Here is a 19,431-nt window from a genome sequence, read left to right as displayed (position 1 = left end):
AAGATTCACATGTACCCTTATAAGATGAACCATAGGCATGAGGCCACCAATCATCCTCCCTCCACCCATCCTCTCCCCTCCCCTCCCTCTCCCCTTTCCCCATATTCTTGGGCTATAATTGGGTTAAAGCTTTCCTATGAAAGCTATAAATTAGTTTCATAGTAGGTCTGTGTACATTGTGTACTTTTTCTTCCATTCTTGAGATACTTTGCTAAGAAGAATATTTTCCAGCTCCATCCATGTAAATATGAAGGAGGTAAAGTCTCCATCCTTCTTTCAAAATTAGACAAGTATCTTAAATGAATGGAGTGTTAAGAAATATGGGGACTTTTGGGCTGCAAAGTATTCCATGGTATACATATACCACAATTTATTGATCCATTCGTGGGTCGATGGGCACTTGGACTTCTTCCAAGACCTGGCAATTATAAATTGGGCTGCAATAAACATTCTGGTGCAAATATCTTTGTTATAATGTGATTTTTGATTTTCTGGATATATACTTATTAGAGGAATTGTAGGATCAAATGGCAGGTCTATTTTTAGTTCTCTAAGTGTTCTCCAGATGTCTTTCCAAAAGGAAATGGAAGTTTTAGCCATTGCAATTAGGGAAGAAAAGGTGATCAAGGGTATCCATATAGAATCAGAAGAGATTAAACTTTCACTCTTCGCAGATGATATGATTGTATACCTGGAAAACACCAGGGATTCTACTACAAAACTCTTAGAAGTGATCAAGGAATACAGCAGCATCTCAGGCTACAAAATCAACACCCATAAATCGGTAGCCTTTGTATATACCAACAACAGTCAAGCTGAAAAAATAGTCACTAACTCTATTCTGTTCATAGTAGTGCCAAAGAAGATGAAATATTTGGGAGTTTACCTAACAAAAGATGTGAAAGATCTCTATAAAGAGAATTATGAAACTCTAAGAAAAGAAATAGCTGAAAATGTTAACAAATGGAAAAACATACCATGCTCATGGCTGGGAAGAATCAACATTGTCAAAATGTCCATTCTACCCAAAGCAATATACAATTTTAATGCAATCCCTAGTAAAGCTCCATTGTCATACTTTAAAGACCTTAAGGAGCAAATCTTATGGGTTTGAGTTATAAACAATAGTATTCCCCATTATGTCAGCTATTCCCTAAAGCCAATCTACTGTGTACACAGTAAGTTGTCCTAGGAATCTTTCTTGAAAACCCCTATTATTAAGCCTGACATATGAAGAGGGGGAAGCATCCTCCACTTCTCTAAAAATCATGGGGGCTTGCAGATCACCAAAACGCTCTCCAAAGAAATCGTTAAGCTGTATCTTGGCTTCTCTAACTTCTCTTATTGAGTTGGGTGGCTATTTAAGGATCACAAAATTAGTTTCTAGTTTTCTCTTCATATCTTGCTAAAGTGCTCTCGTGCTTTGCTTTGAAACTTGGAGAAAATTTGCTACTTAGTTTTGGAGACTTCAATCAAATAAGTATCATTTTAACATTCTGTTATATAGAATGTTAAAATAGTGATGTTATAGGCATTGAAGAATTAAGAGATTTTCCCAAGATCAGAAAACTAGTAAGTAGTAGACCTAGAATTCCAGTCTAGGATTTTGTGAATCAGTTGCTCAAGTTTTACCTACTTTTTGTTATGTTTGTTATAGTTTGATTTTTTATGATTCTACTTATAAGAATCAAATCTTTAGCTCAAAATAATCCATATGACAAAACAGCATATTTTGAGGGACATGTTCTGATTCCCTTTAATGTGAATGTATTTTTTTAAACTTCTGTTTATAAACATGTAAATCCATTGGACTCCTAAGTTCTGTAATCAAATGGCCAAACTGTTTCACTCCATTTAAAAGTACTTTTGAGAGCTGTGTAAATCTAGTATGTTAGTTGATTCTGAAAAATAGTACTCAAATTTATGTAGTTATGATTTAAGGAAATCGGTATAACAAAAGGAATAATACCCTTAAATTACCTATGAGAAATTTAGGAGAGCATTGTTTATTTTTTAGAAAGTAACATGGGAAGTTTTTTTTTTTTTTACATAGGGGAAGCTGAAGAGTAAGAATATTTAACCAGAAGTTGGATAATCTGACTATGAGTTCAGAGTCTGCCAGTTTTTAAACAGATAATATTAGCTAAGTCATAAACACTAAATTTGCTTGCTTGTAAATTGAGAATAATGGTGCCTACCATGCATATTTCATAGATTCTGAGAAATAAGTATATCTGAATGTTGCTGGCAGACTATTCTCTTATATTTCTGACTCAGTTCTGAGTAAAGACAATGACTACTTTTTTTTCTTGACTTTCTTTTCTGGTATGTTTGTGTAATAAATAGCATTTCAAGATATAGAAATAAATAGCATTTCAAGCTACCTCCTCTGTGGTATTTATTTTCTGTCTAGGATAATGAAGATGGTGTCTCCCACCAGAACAGAAGGTAAGCAGGTTTGCTAGACATTCCCTAGCAAAGTCTGGCATTTCTAAGCTTGAGATTTCTTAGCTATGATGCAAACTCATTGCATGTAGCATCTGCCTGGGCCACTTCTCGGTCACAGAGGAACTGATACAAACATTAAACTCATGCTGTTTGCAGTGCCATGAATGATAAAGATGTTTATCTCTGACTTAGGAGTATCATTTCTACTGCTAGAATCTAGGAAATTATAAAAGATTTGTTTAACACATGTAGCTTCCATGTAAGGTCTTCGTAATACTTGAAAAGGTATTTGTCAGGGCCCAGGACTGGCCAGGTCTCGGGCCCGGCTTAGGTAGGTTCCGGATGCGGACTGCTAAGCTAACTTGCTCAGGAACAGTTTCTCTTAGGTGCTTGAGGGCTATCTACCTTAGCTGGAGAGAGAGAGTCTTAAAGAGAGTAAAGCAGTCTTCTTAGCATAGATAGATCTTAGGAGAGCTTGGTAACCTTCATCATAGAGACACCATGCTGGCATTCTGCAGGCAGGAGAGGAGGTAGAGTCAGAGTAAGCGAGTCCGTGATATAAAGTACACGCTTTTCAACTAGATAATTAATTCATGTGATTCTTTTATAGGCTATTTACCCACTTGGTATTAAACCAATACATTACTAAGTACTCTGTATTTCTAACTCTAGCATTAACTGCTAGATTTTCCTATAACTAAGAACTTATAATTTATAAGATAAATTATAGTCTTTTATGTAAAATTCTATAGTTTGAGTTCTCTGAACACTTGTTATAATTATATAAACGAAATGTCACTACTTAAAAGTATAAAGCAGATTGTGAAAACATGAATTACACTGATTAATAAATTATTACCTTAAGAAATACTTAGAAGATCTTAAAATATTTTAAGTCTTAATTAAAAACATTGTGTTTTTATGCTATTTCTGTGGTTTTTAAAACGGATTCTATACAAATCTTTTGGATAGTAATTACTAAAACAGCAGTCAGAAACTAAGCTTAGGATATTATTTAAAAATTATCATATTAAAATACCACCTTCTACCTAGTTAGCAAATGGAGGCTAGTTGAATGGACAAAGGTTGATAAACATTATTTTACTTCTAAATCGTTACTAGGTGACACTGCCATAAAATATACCTCCTATATTTATCCTCCCACTAATTGTCACCCTCAAAAAATATGCCTCCTCACTTTTTTGCTGTAATCCTTGAATAGGTGGACTCTCCTTGTAGCTGAGAATTTACCAAGGGGGACTAAGTTTCTTCACAGCAATTTTGTGAGTCCTACTGTATTAAGTCCTAGTATTAAGAATTCCCTATTTGTGGACAGTGCACTCTTTTATCAGTAGATAGGGAGATTTCATTGTCACTCAGCAGCACAGTGAATTTAATTTAGGCAGGGGGAGAGATGATTAGGCAGATTGTGTGATTATCTATAGAGGCGCAGGGAACTCCATCCCAAATTTGGTTCTGATGTTGAGACTAATGATGTCATGCGTGCACGCGCACACACATGCGCCCCAACAGTGTGAAAAGGTGTGTTACTTACAAATTAAGTCTCTAGAGAGAGTAGGGCAAATCTCTTAAGCAAGCCCAAATGGCTTGAGAGAGGAGGGAAAGGAGACTGGCCTAGATTTTTGTTGTGGTTATAGGGGCAGGGCTGGTGTGAGAGTTCCTCTATTCAGGTAGGGTTTGCCTGTTGTGAATCTCCTCCTAGTGCTAACAGAGAAAACAATCAGATATAAGCACAGGATAATAGAAAGGTAGAGTGAGACTTAAGAGCTTCAGTGATTAGACATCAAAAATTGGAGTCAGAGTCCTCATTATATTAGTTTCTTTCTCCATAGCTTTCCAAAGGCATTACTCTGTGGAGATAAAGGCAGTTGTTCAGAGTACAGATTCTTTTCTTGGGGAAAACTTAGCTGTTTACATATTATGATTTAAAGACACACCTTTTCAATTGTTAATTTTGTCAAAAAAAGGATATCAAGGTTTTATTTTTAATGACTTTAGATCAGTTTAGGGAGTGTTGCATTTTTAACATTGAGTCTTCTAATACATGAGCATGGTATATATCTACATTTATTTTGGTCTTTAATTTCTCTTTGCAATATTTTGTAACTTTCAGTGAACAGGTCTCAAACTATCTTTTAAATGCATTCAAAGTATTTTTGATGTTGTAAAATATGTAATTTTGCTACCATATAGAAATATGATAGGTTTTTAAAATTTTGATTTTGCATTCTGCAACCTTCTTAAACTCACTTAGTAGTCTCAGTAGCATTTTATGGTCTTATGGTTTTCTTCTTTCTTTTTTCTTTTTTTAATTTAAAAATATTAACTTTTAACTGCAGAACATTCAAACATAACTTGATAATTGAAGCATGCAGTTATTGCAAAAAACATCAAGATGCATGATGCACTACTGGATGTTCTTTGGTTTCTTACTAATCAAAATAATTCTCCCAAGTTGGTTTTACTTTCAGTAATTCACATTGATATTTATAAAAATGTGATATGCAAACAAAGTGTAATATGAAATGATTTGTTATGAATATTGGCTTTTATTCCTGATATACTGGCATCAAAATCATATATTTTTGTATTCAAATTACCTTCTTGCCTTGAAATTGCTGAAGATTAACTTCATAAAAATTTGAAATAGTTTCTACACTTTTATTTTCCAATCAGATTCTGAGGTATTTATGTTTTTTGTGAGAAGTATTTTTAAAGAAATTTTCCAACGATGATTGAGTCTTCTGAACTCCATAACTCTTTGAATTTATCGTTCTTCAATATATTTATATATACTCCCACAAGAACCCACAAATTATTTCAGGCACAACTGTGAAAAATACTGAAAATGAAGCACATGATGCTTACAGACTTATGTCAGGTAAGATTACAGTAGCATGTGCCAGTCAAGTTTTTGTTTGCAAAATGAACACCACCTATAGGAATCATTCCCATCAAATGAGCATCTTTTTTGAACGCCTATAGAGTTGATCACAGTAAAATAGCTAAGGGGCTATGGATGTTTAAGGTTACGTGGATCATTTTTATTAATGCTGGAGTCTAACTATAGGTGTGTCAAATCATCCAAACAGGCCTATTAGGTAAGTTTTTGTCCCTCCTTCCTTGCTCTCTCCCCTCCCCATTGATTTCCTCTGAGTTTTACTTTCATCTGTGAACAAGTATACTCACTGGTTAGTTCCAGTTTGATGGCAAATACATGTAGTATCTGTTTCTCTATTCTTGAGATACTTCACTTAAGAAGAATGGTCTCCATTTCCATCCAGACTGTTGCAAAGTTATTAATTCATCATTTTTGTGTGGTATGCATACATCACATTTTATTAATCTGCTCATGAATTGAAGGGCACTTGGGTTGATTCCACATTTTTACAATTTTTAATTGTGCTGCAATAAACATTTGAGTGCCAGTGTCTTTTTGATAAAAAGTCTTCTTTTCCTTTGGGTAGATACCCAATAGTGGGATTGCTGGATTGAATGGTAGGTCTATTTTAGTTGTTTGAGGAATCTCCATACAGTTTTCCATAAGTGTTATACTAATTTATAGTCCTATATACAGTACACAAGGGTTCCTTTCTCTCTACATCCTTGCCAGCATCTATTGTTTTTGGACTTTTAAATAAAGCTTTTCTAATGGATAAGGTGAAAGCTTGTTGTGATTTTTGTTTGCTTTTCCCTGATGATTAGTGATGTTGAGCATTTTTTCATGTGTTTATTGGCCATTTGTCTTTCATGTGTTTAGTCCACTTTCTAATAAGGTTTTTTTTTCTTGCTGATTTGTTTGAGCTCTTTGTAAATTCAGGATCAGGATATTATCCTTTTATTGGATGTGTAGCTTGCAAATATTTTCTTCCATTCTGTAGGTTGTGTCTTTTCTCTCTTGATTGCTTTCTTAGCTGTGTTCTTTGTTCTCTTGATTGTTTTCTTAGCCATGCAGAGGTTTTTAAGTTTAATCAAAACCCAGTTATTAATTTTTGCTATTGCCATGGTTGCCACTGGTGTCTTAGTCATACAATCTTTGCCTATGCCAACATCTAGAGCAGTGGTTCTCAACCTTCCTAATGCTGTGACCCTTTAATACAATTCCTCATGTTGTGGTGACCCCCAACCATAAAATTATTTTCATTGCTACTTCATAACTATAATTTTGCTGCTGTTATGAATTGTATGTAAATATCTGATATGCAGGATGTATTTAGGCAACCCCTCTGAAAGGGTTGTTTGACCTCCAAAGGGGTTGTGACCCACAGGTTGAGAACTGCTGATCTAGAGGAATTTTTTCTGTATTTTCCTCTAGAATTCTTATGATTTCATTTCTCAGATAAGTCTTTTATACATCTTCAATTTTTCTAAGTGGTAAGAGGTAGGGGTCTTGTTTCATTCTTTTGCATGTGGCTATTTAGTTTTCCCATTTATTAAACAGGGCTTCTTTTTCTTAGTGTACATCATTGTCTGCTTTTTGAAGACCATTTGGTTGTAGGTAGATGGTTTTATATCTGGGTTCTCTGCTCTGTTCCATTGGTCTATGTCTCTGTTGTTGTGCCAATATCATGCTGTTTTGGTTATTATAGACTTATAGTATAGTTTGAAGTCCAGTAATGTTAAACCTGTTTTTGCTAAGACTGCTTTGGCTATCGTGCTCTTTTCTTATTACAAATAAAGCATATTTTAAAGCATTTTAAGTATAATGTTGGTAATTTAGTGGGGATTACACTGAATTTGTAAATTAATTGTCTTGTTCCAGTTCTTAGGGAGCATGCTTTCAACTTCTCCCCATTCAATTTAATGTTGGCTGTAGGTTACTTAAATGTGGCTTTTATAATTCAGAGTTATGTTCCTTCTATGCCTGGTTTGTTGGGATTTTAAACTAGGCATAGAAGGAACATAACTCTGAATTATAAAAACCACATTTAAGTAACCTACAGCCAACATTAAATTGATTTTTCTTCTCATTATAGGTACTTTCTTTCTGAAAGTTCATGTATCTCCATTATTTGGAGATCTGCCACTGGTGCCTTATTTCTTTTGTGAGGCCATGTTTTTCTGGATGTTCTTGATGTTTGTGGATTTTCATCAATGTCTGGGCAATGAAGAGTTATGTATGTATCCCAGTTTTCACAATATGGGCTAGTTTGTACTTATTCTTCTTGGGAGGCTAAGAGGGAATGACTCTTGTGTTCTAAGCCTGTGGTCACTGCAGCCACATTAATAAGGAGGTATCCTAAGTCCAATAATGCTGTGTGATTTCTTGCCTGTTACTACAGGTATAGAGGGCTGAAGTGTTGCTTTTTATGAATGTGCCTTTTTGTATGCATAGTTATTCAATTTGGTGTTCTTTTCAGGGGATGATCTCTGGAGGGTTCTATTCAGCCACGTTATTCTGCCTTCCCAAAATTATAATCTTAGGTAGTTTCCATTCAAATTTACTAATCTTCAATGTATGAATATTTTTAAAAAATTTCTAGATTTATATAGATAGATTGATCTTTGATATAGCTGCTTAAGATGCTCAATCTGCTCTTTACCTTCCTTAACATATATGATATAATATAATACTTTAAAATCTCTGTTTATTTCTAGCTTCTGTTTAATTTCTGGGACTGTTACTATTTATTGATTTTTCTTCTCATTATAGGTTATAATTTTTTGTTTCTCTGCATGTCTAATGAATGACATACCTTTTGAATTTTACCTTTAATGCTAGACGTTTTTTTACTTGCAAAATTATTCTTAATCTTTGTTTTTGTATGCAGTTATGCAGAAATAGTTTCATCATTTTGTGGCCTGGATTTTAGCATTGTTAGGCAGGATCAAAGCAGTCTTTATCCTAGGGATGAATTTTTCACTGTACAGAAGCAATATTCTTTTGAGTACTTGCATGATGCTATGTGAATTCTGTGGGTTTTTACTCTGGTTGGTGGGAACATGAAAAATTCTTGGCCCCAAATAAACTTTCTGTACCTTTGGTTTATTCTTCCTAGATTTATTCTTTAAGAAGGATATTGTTTCATTCTCAGTTTGTTCTTTTCCCAGTCTCATGTAGTTTCTTAAAACCTACTTTCTGAGCAGTACTTAGCTAAAGATTCAGGGAGGACCTTCTTGCAGATCAGTAGAGCTCTTTTTATGTGTTACTTTTTCTTCTTTGCTACTCTATCTTGTGAACTTAGTTGTCTCTTGGTCTCTCCAGGCACTTAAGTTCTACCTCATCAAATCAGTGAACCTGCTTGATTTCACCTGCATTATCTTATATCCCTGTTTCCTGACAACTCTCTCCAAGTTGTAAGCTGAGGCAGTCATAAAGAGTACTTCATATTTTTCTCTGTCTTTTAGGGATTACTGTCATTCCCTACCTGATATGTAATGTCTGAAGATGGATATTACATAAACTTTTCTAGATTTTAATTTTTTATATAAGAGGGTAAGTCTGACCCCTGTTTCTTCATTATGACTGAAAGTGAAAGTGCTCGTGTAATTTCTACCTTTATAGAGGTCAATGAATGATAAATAAATACACACATATATATTAGGTATAGAATATGTAACTGAGCATAAGTTATATGATTTTCATTTTTCTTTTTCCCTGTCCCTCCAATTTTCTTTTGTCCTCTTCTCTCCCTCCCTCTCTTTCATATGTGTTACTTAACTTTCTTTACATAATATAGATAATGACATATAATACTATGTTACTATTTATTTTCTAGTATATCTTTGCCTTTTTATTTTATTTATATTTTCTTTCATGTAGATATTTTATGTTAAATACTCAGATATATCGATATGTTTCTTTCTGATCTATGGGTTTTAAATCATATTTAGAAGGTTTTATATATGCCAAGATTATCAAGATATTTATTAAATATTTTAGCTAATCCTGTGATTCATTTATTACATTAAAATCTTTGACTCATTTTGAATTTATTTTCATGAAAGGAGCATTTAATCAGTTAAACAAATCTCAAATCAAATAAAATGTATTTGGATTCCAAATTCTTGTTTTTCTTCATGGGGAAAAAGATGCTACTTTTCAAATCCCTTAGTGTCATATTTTTATTCAAATGGCTGCAATATTAAATATCTGTGCTATATAATTTGATTTGCATCAGCTAAGACTAAGATTTTTCAACTCTATTTACAAAACTAAGAATAATAAAAACCAGAAAATCCATTGATAAATTAATTTCTCCTTTGCTCATTATTATTGTGCTAATTAAAATGTTAGAATCCTTGACTTTTATTATATTAGACTTGGGAGACCTGGTGTTGATTGTTATTGCCAACATGAAAGTGGTGCAGCTGTCCTGCAGCTTCAATTTTTGATCAACGAGGTAAGGATTTTTTGACAATTTCAAGCACCTTCCCACAATAGATTGTATTAATTGACATAATCTTTTAATATTATGATTCTAAATGCTTAAAACATATACCTATATAATGCAGTATTATTCACTTTTATATAAAGTATTGTACTCCTGTATTTGTCACTTTGTTAAATTTTAAAGGAAAAAGATTATTAGTTGTTAGATACTGTTATTGTGACTATATAACATACTTTAGATTAATTTTTAATTGTTTTTAAACTCAAAGTCTTTTGATTTCTTCACTGGCCATTAAATTTTTCTTCTATCCACTAATCTCCCACCAACTTAAATTTTGTAACCCAGCCTTAACTATGTATTGTCTTTATTTTCATGCAATAATCTTTTCACTTATTTACCTTAGAACCTTTTTATCTATATATATCTCCAAGTGCATTTGTTCATATATGTATGCATTTTTATTTAATTTCATATACATAGCTATTATAGCAATTAGATGTCTCTTCTGTCCATATTTTCACAGAACTATGGTGATGAGGCACTCCCTAACAACAAAATATGTATCTGTGAAGCTTAGAGAGATTACAGGTATTCCATTAATTGAAAGCAACTCAAGGTCATCTTAAATCATGTTTTTATAGTGAAACTTGGAGTCTTTTAGGGTTCTTTTAGGTTAAGTGAACCTGTCAATACAAAAATGCTTTAAAATTTTGTGCTATGCCAAATTCAGGCACTTAGAAGATAAAATTTAGTGCCTTGGAAATAAAGTTGGTTGTTTTCTCAAAGCAGGGCAATGATTTTTTATCCACCACCTGCACATATCTATATATCTTTCTAAAAAATTTACAATTATACATGTGGATAAAATGGCTCATAGAGCTTTATATCATAGATACCTGAGGCGAGAAAAAATTTTGATATTAGCAAATGTCCATTTATCACTTATCTTGGCTCAAAAATCCTTCTCAGAGGACTGTGAGATACTCCTATGAGCCAAACCTAAATTATTTCCACCTTGTAAGCACACTTGCTATAGGGTACCAAAAAGAGAGATGGGTAAAGAATAAAACAAAAATATTTTTAAGTGTTTTATTGTAATATTTAGACATTACTATCTAGAACAAGCGTCCTCAAACTATGGCCCGCAGGCCACATGCAGCCTGCCTAGGACATTTATCTGGTCCGCCAGGTGTTTTTGCCACCACTGCCTGTCCTGCTTAGCAGCCAACTCGTCCCAGGGCCCACAGTCTGGCCCTCCAACAGTCTGAGGGACAGTGAACTGGCCCTCTATTTAAAAAGTTGAGGACCTCTGATCTAGAAGGTCAACCTTTTTGAGGTCTTAGTGCTACTTAGTAATTCCCAGCTGAAGCATTTCAGCCTTTTGTCTTTGCATAGATGTTTATTGAAAGTCATAATTTTGTTCTATGTGATTTGCACTGAGTCTGATTCTCTGAGATTTGTCTTCAAGGCTCTAAATTTGTCTCTGTGCTACATAACTAGGAATGAATAAAGACGAACCATCAGACTCCTTGCTTTGTTCACATCATCTATCCTGAACTATTCATCTTAACCCACCTCACCCTTAGCTTCTGTGTCTTTTCCCAAACTTCATAACTGGTGTTTCTATTCACAATTATAAATATTTTCACAGCTTTTAGATGTAGTGCTTTGGGTAGGTTAACTTTGCTTTTGTAAGTGAACACTAGACAAGTTGTGTACTCACTTTCATGTGTGTGGTCTGGTGTCTATTGCTATTATGCTTATTAGCTCTGTTCACCGTCTTCCAGTGGTAAGTTATTATCCCAGTTTAGTATAGCATTATTACTAAATTCCTCCCTATATTTATTAAGGTTTTATACTAATAGAGTACTGAATATATGTTGCTTTATTTTAACTCCATTGTCTTTGGCGTGTTTTATATTTTGTATAACATATGACTATCTCTTGTAGAGAATGTTTTATTACTGTTATATATCATGCTTTATTTTAACTATATCTCAAGTGAACTTCCACCTTTCTGAGAGATGAAATCAGTATCTTGTATCTCAGAAGAAATCAATTGTAGTTTATATGCTTCCACGCAATTCTAATAACTTTCCAGTTTGCAGACAGTAGAGAATACAAATAAAACAAGCAAATAAACACAAAAATCCTCAGCATACATTGCGACATCTTATTGCATGGTATGAAATTATCTGTGAGTTCATGTTAAGATGTAAGTATCTAGGCATACCTTCTCAAACATGCATATTTGCACAAGTATACATAAACTTGCAAATTATATTTTTTTTCATATTAATGGATAAACTCTTGGGTTATGATTATATATTTATAAAGCTATTCCTCTCTGAGATTAAAATCATAGGTACACGGTATAAAGAGAACAATTATGGGATACATGAGCATTTTGGGTCCAGGAATTGTTATAAAAGGATATTTTTCTTTGGTCTTCTAATTCCTAAAGGAGAAATACAGTTCTTACTAGAATCTAAATGGAATAATTATTTTTAGATCTTGTATTTAAGTTGTAAGCTATGAAAGATTACTTAAAACAAAGTCCTTGAGAAAATATGAAAAGCATTTTAGGTATCAGGACCACCATGGTTCTGTAAGATCACTTTTAGAGAACGCATTCACTGCTCTAGCTTAAGGCTATGCATATGTCATAGCACAAGCATTGACATTTTCAGCTGGGAAACTATCATTATGGTGAAAGTTCTGACATTTTAAGGTGATCTAAATTAACTTAGTGAAATAAATAATTTTACCATATGCATAAAGTCATACATGGCATTTACCTGTCTACATGCTTTTCTCCTATTTTAAGAAGTAGGAAATAGTGTATTTGAAATAGGATTCATTTTTATTTAGTGGTGATGTATAAAGAGAATCATTATCATTTTTATAGTTATATTGAATTATAGTTGGATAAATGTTTTATGGTTTATCTTATAATAGATGAAGCTTCTTAGACCATAAGAAGCAAATTAAATTATACCGAATATACTTTCTTGGAAAGATTTTATGCTTTCCAATCATATCGAAAATTCTTTAAAAAAATTTTTATATGAACTGTATTCAATTTATAAAACTAGGTTGGATATTTGCTTCTTTTTAAAGCTATATACTATATGTGTGAATAGTAGAAACAAAAAAAATTTACACTTTATTTTTCCCAAAGAAAAGCCTTTTTACTCCTCTCTGTTGTAAATGGATAGTCCTTCTGCTAGTCATCCTGATCATCCAAATGTTGTAGGTCCCTTGTCTCTCTTACTTTCAGTATTCTTAACCTTCCCAATTGAAGTATATGCAACTGTCCTTTCTTATATTTCTAGGTTATATAGACAAATAACTCCTCAAGCAGTGGAAAATTTAGTAAATTAACTTGTTCCTGCTTCAGAAAAACTGTAAATTAATAAATTACATACTTCATCTTCTTTTTGTTCCAGGGTGCTTTGGTCAGTGCAAATTCAGATGATACACTTCATTTGTGGAATCTTAGACAAAAAAGGCCAGCTATTCTTCATTCTCTTAAATTTAACCGGGAACGGTAAGAACATATGTTAAACAATTTCTTAATATATAGCAGAATTATTTCCCAAGCCAGTTTTAAGTTAATTTGACAGAATTTATTTTTCATAATCTCAATAACTAGAAATAATTAAATATTTATGTTTGTCTTTATGATAATCTCTTTTCATAGAAAATTGATAGTTGATATAGAGTCATCTACTAATGGTGACATCACAACATTTTGTTCTCCCAGCTATAAACAAACACTTCAGCAATAACATTCTTTCCCCTGGTCTATGATATTAAAAACTCAGACCTAAAATTTAAAAGTCAAATAAATAATGAATATATTTCTTCACTCTTGATCATAACAGTTACCTTATAACTATGCTGACTTTTTTACTTAAGTATGTTTTTATATTAGAGAAAACACTGAGTCAAAAATTTTAGATATCAAAAAAGAATGGTGGTACTAACTGTTGAGCAATACTAAACATTCAAGATTAATACTTTTAAAGGTGATTATTTGATCAGAATTCAAATCCCCCCACTTTAGAAGGAAATATCAGTGATACAAGAGAGGAAATTATATGAAAACATATGGGACAAGTTATTCGATTTTATAAACTGTGCCACATTTTAATCTTTCTAATGTTGGATTTAACCAGACTTAGAACATGACACACATTGACTAAAATGAGAATCCACTTACAGAAGCAGTAGAATTTTTTAAGTTAGCTATAAAATAATCATGTATTTGTTCATTGTTTAGAAAATAAACTCTTTGCAGTGAACAAGAAGGAACATCACAGAAAATTTTGATATTAAATAAAAAGAAAAACCTCTGAGAAGTAAAAATTTACACACTTGACTGACTCAAGTACCATTAAAACTAAGGAATCACCAAAGTGAACAATGGAGGCAAGCAGTCATTGGCCTAAAGCATAAGATAGTGTTCATTTTGTTTTGTTGAATGGTAATTGTTGAGAAGGAATCATCACTATATGAAGTAAACTTCATTTTATAAGTGCGGGGGAGAAAGTAGAAGGCTGCTATGCAGATATTTTTTCCTTCTGATACAGGGTGTGTTTCAGTGAAGGGAAAAAATCCCTTTAAATTCCTCAAGTGGGTTCTTGGCTTCCCATATGCAAGAATTTAAGAGAGGGCCAACTAGGGGTTGGAAAGTTTATTAAGAGACAGATAATAGATCCTATTCCAGAGTTGGACTCCTTTCCTGAGTAGGAGGGGACCAGGAAAGGAGTGGTCAGGCCATAAAGGTTAATCATAAACTGTTGTCACAGAAATGTAAGCACAGAGAGTTTGTAAGGCATCTGGCTTATTAATTTACCCATCCTTGGGTGATCCCATGTCTATGACTTGGTGACTCATTTGTTTGGGGTGGTTAGGGTCTGGTATTGGTCAAAATGTCTATATTCAAGTATTCTTAATTGTCCTTTTCTGCCTTTCCTTAGATTACTTCTACCTTTAGCCTTTTCTTTTTCTTCATGTGCATAATATACTATCTAAATCATTAACCCTCAATATTCTGAGTAATATTTATGAGTATTATATCTCAATATTTTAGGATTTAGCATCAGTGGACTTTTTTAATATCCAATATTTTTTAGGAAGAGATGAGTTTATATTTTAAACATTTCTAAAAGTAGATAGAGCATTTTTAGGCCTAATTTAGATGATTTTATTTAAAAATTTAAGATAAGTAATATAGTAGAAATGCCAGATACTGAAAAATTTTTAGATCAGTTAAGAGTTGTTATACTGTTCCTTTATTTTTACCACTAAAAATGTTATATTATGCATTTGGATTACCATACTGATTTTATCCATCTTTCTGCTGGTAAGATTTATTTTTGCTTTGAGTAGATCTGACCCTACATTTATGTGTGAATGGACATAGTGATTTTTTATTTTCTATCACAGTTGGAATATTGAAGGTGTTAAGATAATAGAAAGAAGCAGAATTCAGTTTAAAAACTTTATTTAAGTAAAAAAGGTGGAATGATCATTTGAGAAATTTAGATTCCAGAGAAATAAGGTTGATGTTCTAAAGTTAAGTTCTTACCTATGTAAGAAGAAAACAAAGAAGCTTAGTAGGATTATAACATTTTATATACAAGACTGGTTTATGAATTACAACTATTTAATTATAGTCTATTTTCTTTTCTGTAAGACTTTTCATTTTCTTTTCAACTTAAAAGGCTTATATTAGAGTGCTACTGATTTATGAATATTGATTTTGTAACCTGAAACTCTTCTGAATTTATTTATCAATTCCAGAAGTCTCTTGCCAGAATCTTTGGGATTGTCAAGATATAAGATCATATCATCAGCAAAGAGTGATAGTTTTATGCCTTCTGTCCCCAAATGGATACCTTTGATTTCCTTCTCTTGTCTTCTTGCTGTAGCTAGGACTTCCAGCACTTTGTTTAATAGAAGTGGTGACAGTAGGCAATCTTGTCTGGTTCTAGTTCAGTGCAGTTTCAGCTAAATTTTTCCCCTTTGAGTACAGCACTGGCTGTGGGTTTGTCATATGTGGTATTGATAATTTTAAGATATGTTACACCAGGCCTATTTTGTTAAGAATTCTTATCATAGAAGGCTGCTGAATTTTCTCAAAATGCTTTCTCTCTGTCTATTGAGATGATTATATGACCTTTGCTTTTGCTTCTGTGTATGTGGCAAACCACATTTATAGATTTGTGTATGCTGAACCATCCTTACATCTTTTGTGAGCCCACTTGGCATGGTGAATTATTAGTTTTATGCACTGCTGAATTCGGTTTGCTAGAATTTTTGGAGAGGTTTTGAATCAATATTCATAAGGAATATTGGTCTGTATTTTTGGTTGTGTCCTTTCCAGGCATTGGTATCAAGGTGATATTGACTTTGTAGAATGAGTTGGGAAGGGTTCCTTTCTCCTCAGTGGTATGAAATAATTTCTGCAGTACAGGTACCAGTTTCTCTTTGTAGGTCTGGTAAAATTTGACTGTGAAACCCTCTGGTCTGAGTTTTTTCATTGGAAGATATTTTATTGCTGTTTCAATTTTGGTGCTTGATATCTGTCTGTTCAAGAGTTCTGTTTCTTCCCAGTTGAGCCTAGGGAGGTTATGTGCTTCCAAGAATTTGTCCATTTCCTCAGTGTTTTCCAGTTTATGTGCATAGAGGTTTTTATAATAATCAGAGATGATGTATTTTATTTCTCTGGTAATATCTCTCTTTTCACTTTTGATTGAGCTTACTAGGGTTCTTTATTAATCTTCTGTTTAATTCTTTTGTTATCAATTTTATTTAGTTCTGCTCTGACCTTAGTTATTTTTCTTCTACTGGCATTGGAATTGATTTGCTCTACCTTATCTAATTTATTGAGATGATTTATTAGATTATTAATTTCTGATATTTCTGTTTTTTTTGATGTAGGCATTTAAGGCATTTTCCTTTTAAGATTGCTGTTGCTCAATCTCACAAATTTTGATAACTGTGTCTTCTTTGTCATTTAGTTTGAAGAATCTTATGATTTAATCTTAATTTCCTCCTTGACCCAATAACTTTTCAGCAATAGGTTAATTCTCATGACTTAATGTATAATTCAGTGTTTCTGTTGAAGTTGGTTTCCAATTTTATTCCACTGTAGTATGAGACATTATGTGGTATAATTTCTATTTTCTTTTTTAAATTTGTTGAGAAGCTGAGAATCAAATCAAAGTCTCAATATCTTTCAAAATAGCAACAAAAATAATAAACTGCCTAGGAATGTATTTTACCAAGGAGGTAAAAGACCTCTGTAGGGAAAACTATGAGTTACTAAGGAAAGAAATTGCAGAGAATGTAAACAAACAGAAAAATATATCATGCTCATGGATCAGCAAAATCATTGTTGCTAAAATGTCTGTACTACCCAAAGTGTTCTACAGATTCAATGCAGTCCTCATTGAAATGCCAGCATCACTTTGTGCAGACCTCAAAATAATAATTCTAGATTTTGTATGGAACCAGAAAAGAGACCAAATAGCCAAGGCAATCTTAGGCAAAAATGACAAATCAGGAGGCATCACTCTACCAGACTTCAAGCTATAACACAAGGTTATAGTAACAAAAGCAGCATGGTATTGGTACAAAAATAGAAGCATAGGTCAATAGAACAATCAAGCAACAGCAAAAGTTAACAAATGAGACCTGATTAAATTCAAAAGCTTCCATATAATCAAGAAAACTATCAGTAGTGTGAATAAACAATTTATAGAGTGGGAGAAAATACTTGCATGCTACACATCTGACAAAGAATTGGTAGCCAGAATCTGTAAAGAAGTCAAACAAATCAGCAAGAAAGAAAATCTAACAACTCCATAAAAAAGAGGGTAAAAGAAAGGAAAAGAAAATTATCCAGTGAAGATAAACTAATGGCCAATAAACATAAGAAAAAATGCTCAACATTTTTAAGCATCAGGGAAATGTAAATCAAAACCACCATGAAGTATCACCTAATTCCACTGAGAATGGCTTTCATGAAAAAAATCTCAAACACTGCATGGATGCTGTGAGAAAGGAACTCTATGCACTGTCTGAGGGATTGAAAACTAGTATAATCTCTATGGAAAATTGTATGGAAATATCTCAAAGAATTAAATGTAGACCTACCATTAGACTCAGCAATCCCACTATTTACCCTAAGGAAAAAGAATGACATTTTATCAAAAAGACATGTGCATTTATGTTTATTGTAACATAAATCACAACTGCAAAGCTGTGGAATCAATACAAGTGCTCATCATTACACAAGTGGATTAGTAAAATGTAGTACGTATACACCATGAAGTACTATTCAGCCATTAAATATATGGTGAACCTAATTTGTTTTATAATAAGCTGGACAGAACTGGAGGCCATTCCATTCTGCTAAGTAAAGTATCACAAGAATGGAAAAACAGATGCCACATATATTTACTATTAAACTGGAACTAATTGTTCACCACCCATGCATACATTTGGTAGTAAAACTCAGCAGAAAGAAAGCAGGTGGAAGGGGGCAGGAGGGAAAAGGGAAATTCACACCAGAGGGATATAGTGGTGTGAATCACCTGCATACTATCCAGGTGATAGGTATCCTGTAACTTTGACTCATATTGTATAAAAGCATTTCATGTACCCAAAACATATGTACCCCTATAACATTCTGAAATAAACAAATAAAAAGTATTTTAACATTTCATTTTAAGATAATCTGATAGCCATGAAATCTTTTTGTGAAAAAAGTTAAGAGGGAAGTTAGCCTATAATGAAGATCAATAGTGAAGAGGAAAGAAGTCTTCCCTGTTACCCTTAAGTCATTTGCCATATTTTAGAAAACAAGGAAAGGAAGAAGGCTAATCTATTATCAAAGAAACAAAGGTCACAGATGCTTAGGTTATAGCTGAGGTTATTCAGGTTCCATAATCACATTCCTCTAAGGATCAAAATAATTTAGAGTTCCAACAACTTAGATTTTCAATTATTTATTCTTTGCAAAGGAAATGCTATGGCCCTCTTTGTGACCTTTTTTGGGAGAAGAAATGTTTGGTAGTGATAATTTCCAATTATAATTTTGTTACCTCAGTTGAGGTAGAATAATTTATATAACATAAAAGCTAGCTGACAGATTTGGAACAAGTTTAAATCATAGGAATTTTGAAAATATTGTTTGAATGCTTCTAAAATGTGATATTTATTTAGAGAAGGGTACATATGTTTCATCATATGACTTGAGAATATGCATTAATTATCACAATTTATTGTAGAAAGGGAAAATATCTGTCAACATATGGTAAATGGGAAGTTCAGGTATATAAATGGGAATTTAGCCAATCATATTTTGGAACAACCTTCAAACTCTGATAGTAGACATTTAATTATGCAATTTTCTTAATAGTTTTAAGCTTCTATGTATATTTGAGTTTGTATAAATTATACTACACATTTTTTTCTTTTTTAATTTTTTAATTAAATAATAACTGTGTGCATTGATGCATTTATGGGGTTCAGTGTACTGATTTGATATACAATGTGAAATGCTTACATTGAACTGATTAACACATCCATCACCTTGCTTACTTATTTGTTG

The 19,431-nt window shown here is 32.8% G+C and overlaps 1 protein-coding gene across 3 annotated transcripts in view; it reads left to right on the top strand.

The window, feature by feature from the left end:
* The window catches only part of STXBP5L (syntaxin binding protein 5 like), a 327,805-nt gene that overhangs the window by 52,103 nt on the left and 256,271 nt on the right, over window positions 1-19,431 (top strand). For all 3 annotated transcript variants that reach the window (XM_012808413.1, XM_012808415.2, XM_012808414.1), the window contains exons 3-4: window positions 9,731-9,812; window positions 13,253-13,353. In XM_012808413.1, the coding sequence (XP_012663867.1) occupies window positions 9,731-9,812; window positions 13,253-13,353 (183 nt within the window). The remainder of the gene's footprint in view (window positions 1-9,730; window positions 9,813-13,252; window positions 13,354-19,431) is intronic.

The sequence above is a fragment of the Otolemur garnettii genome, unplaced genomic scaffold (genome assembly GCF_000181295.1).
Source record: "Otolemur garnettii isolate 467f Iridium unplaced genomic scaffold, OtoGar3 scaffold00089, whole genome shotgun sequence".
NCBI lineage: Eukaryota > Metazoa > Chordata > Mammalia > Primates > Galagidae > Otolemur > Otolemur garnettii.
The sequence above is the reverse complement of the archived record's forward strand: the minus strand, read 5'-3'. Positions and strand labels throughout refer to the sequence as shown.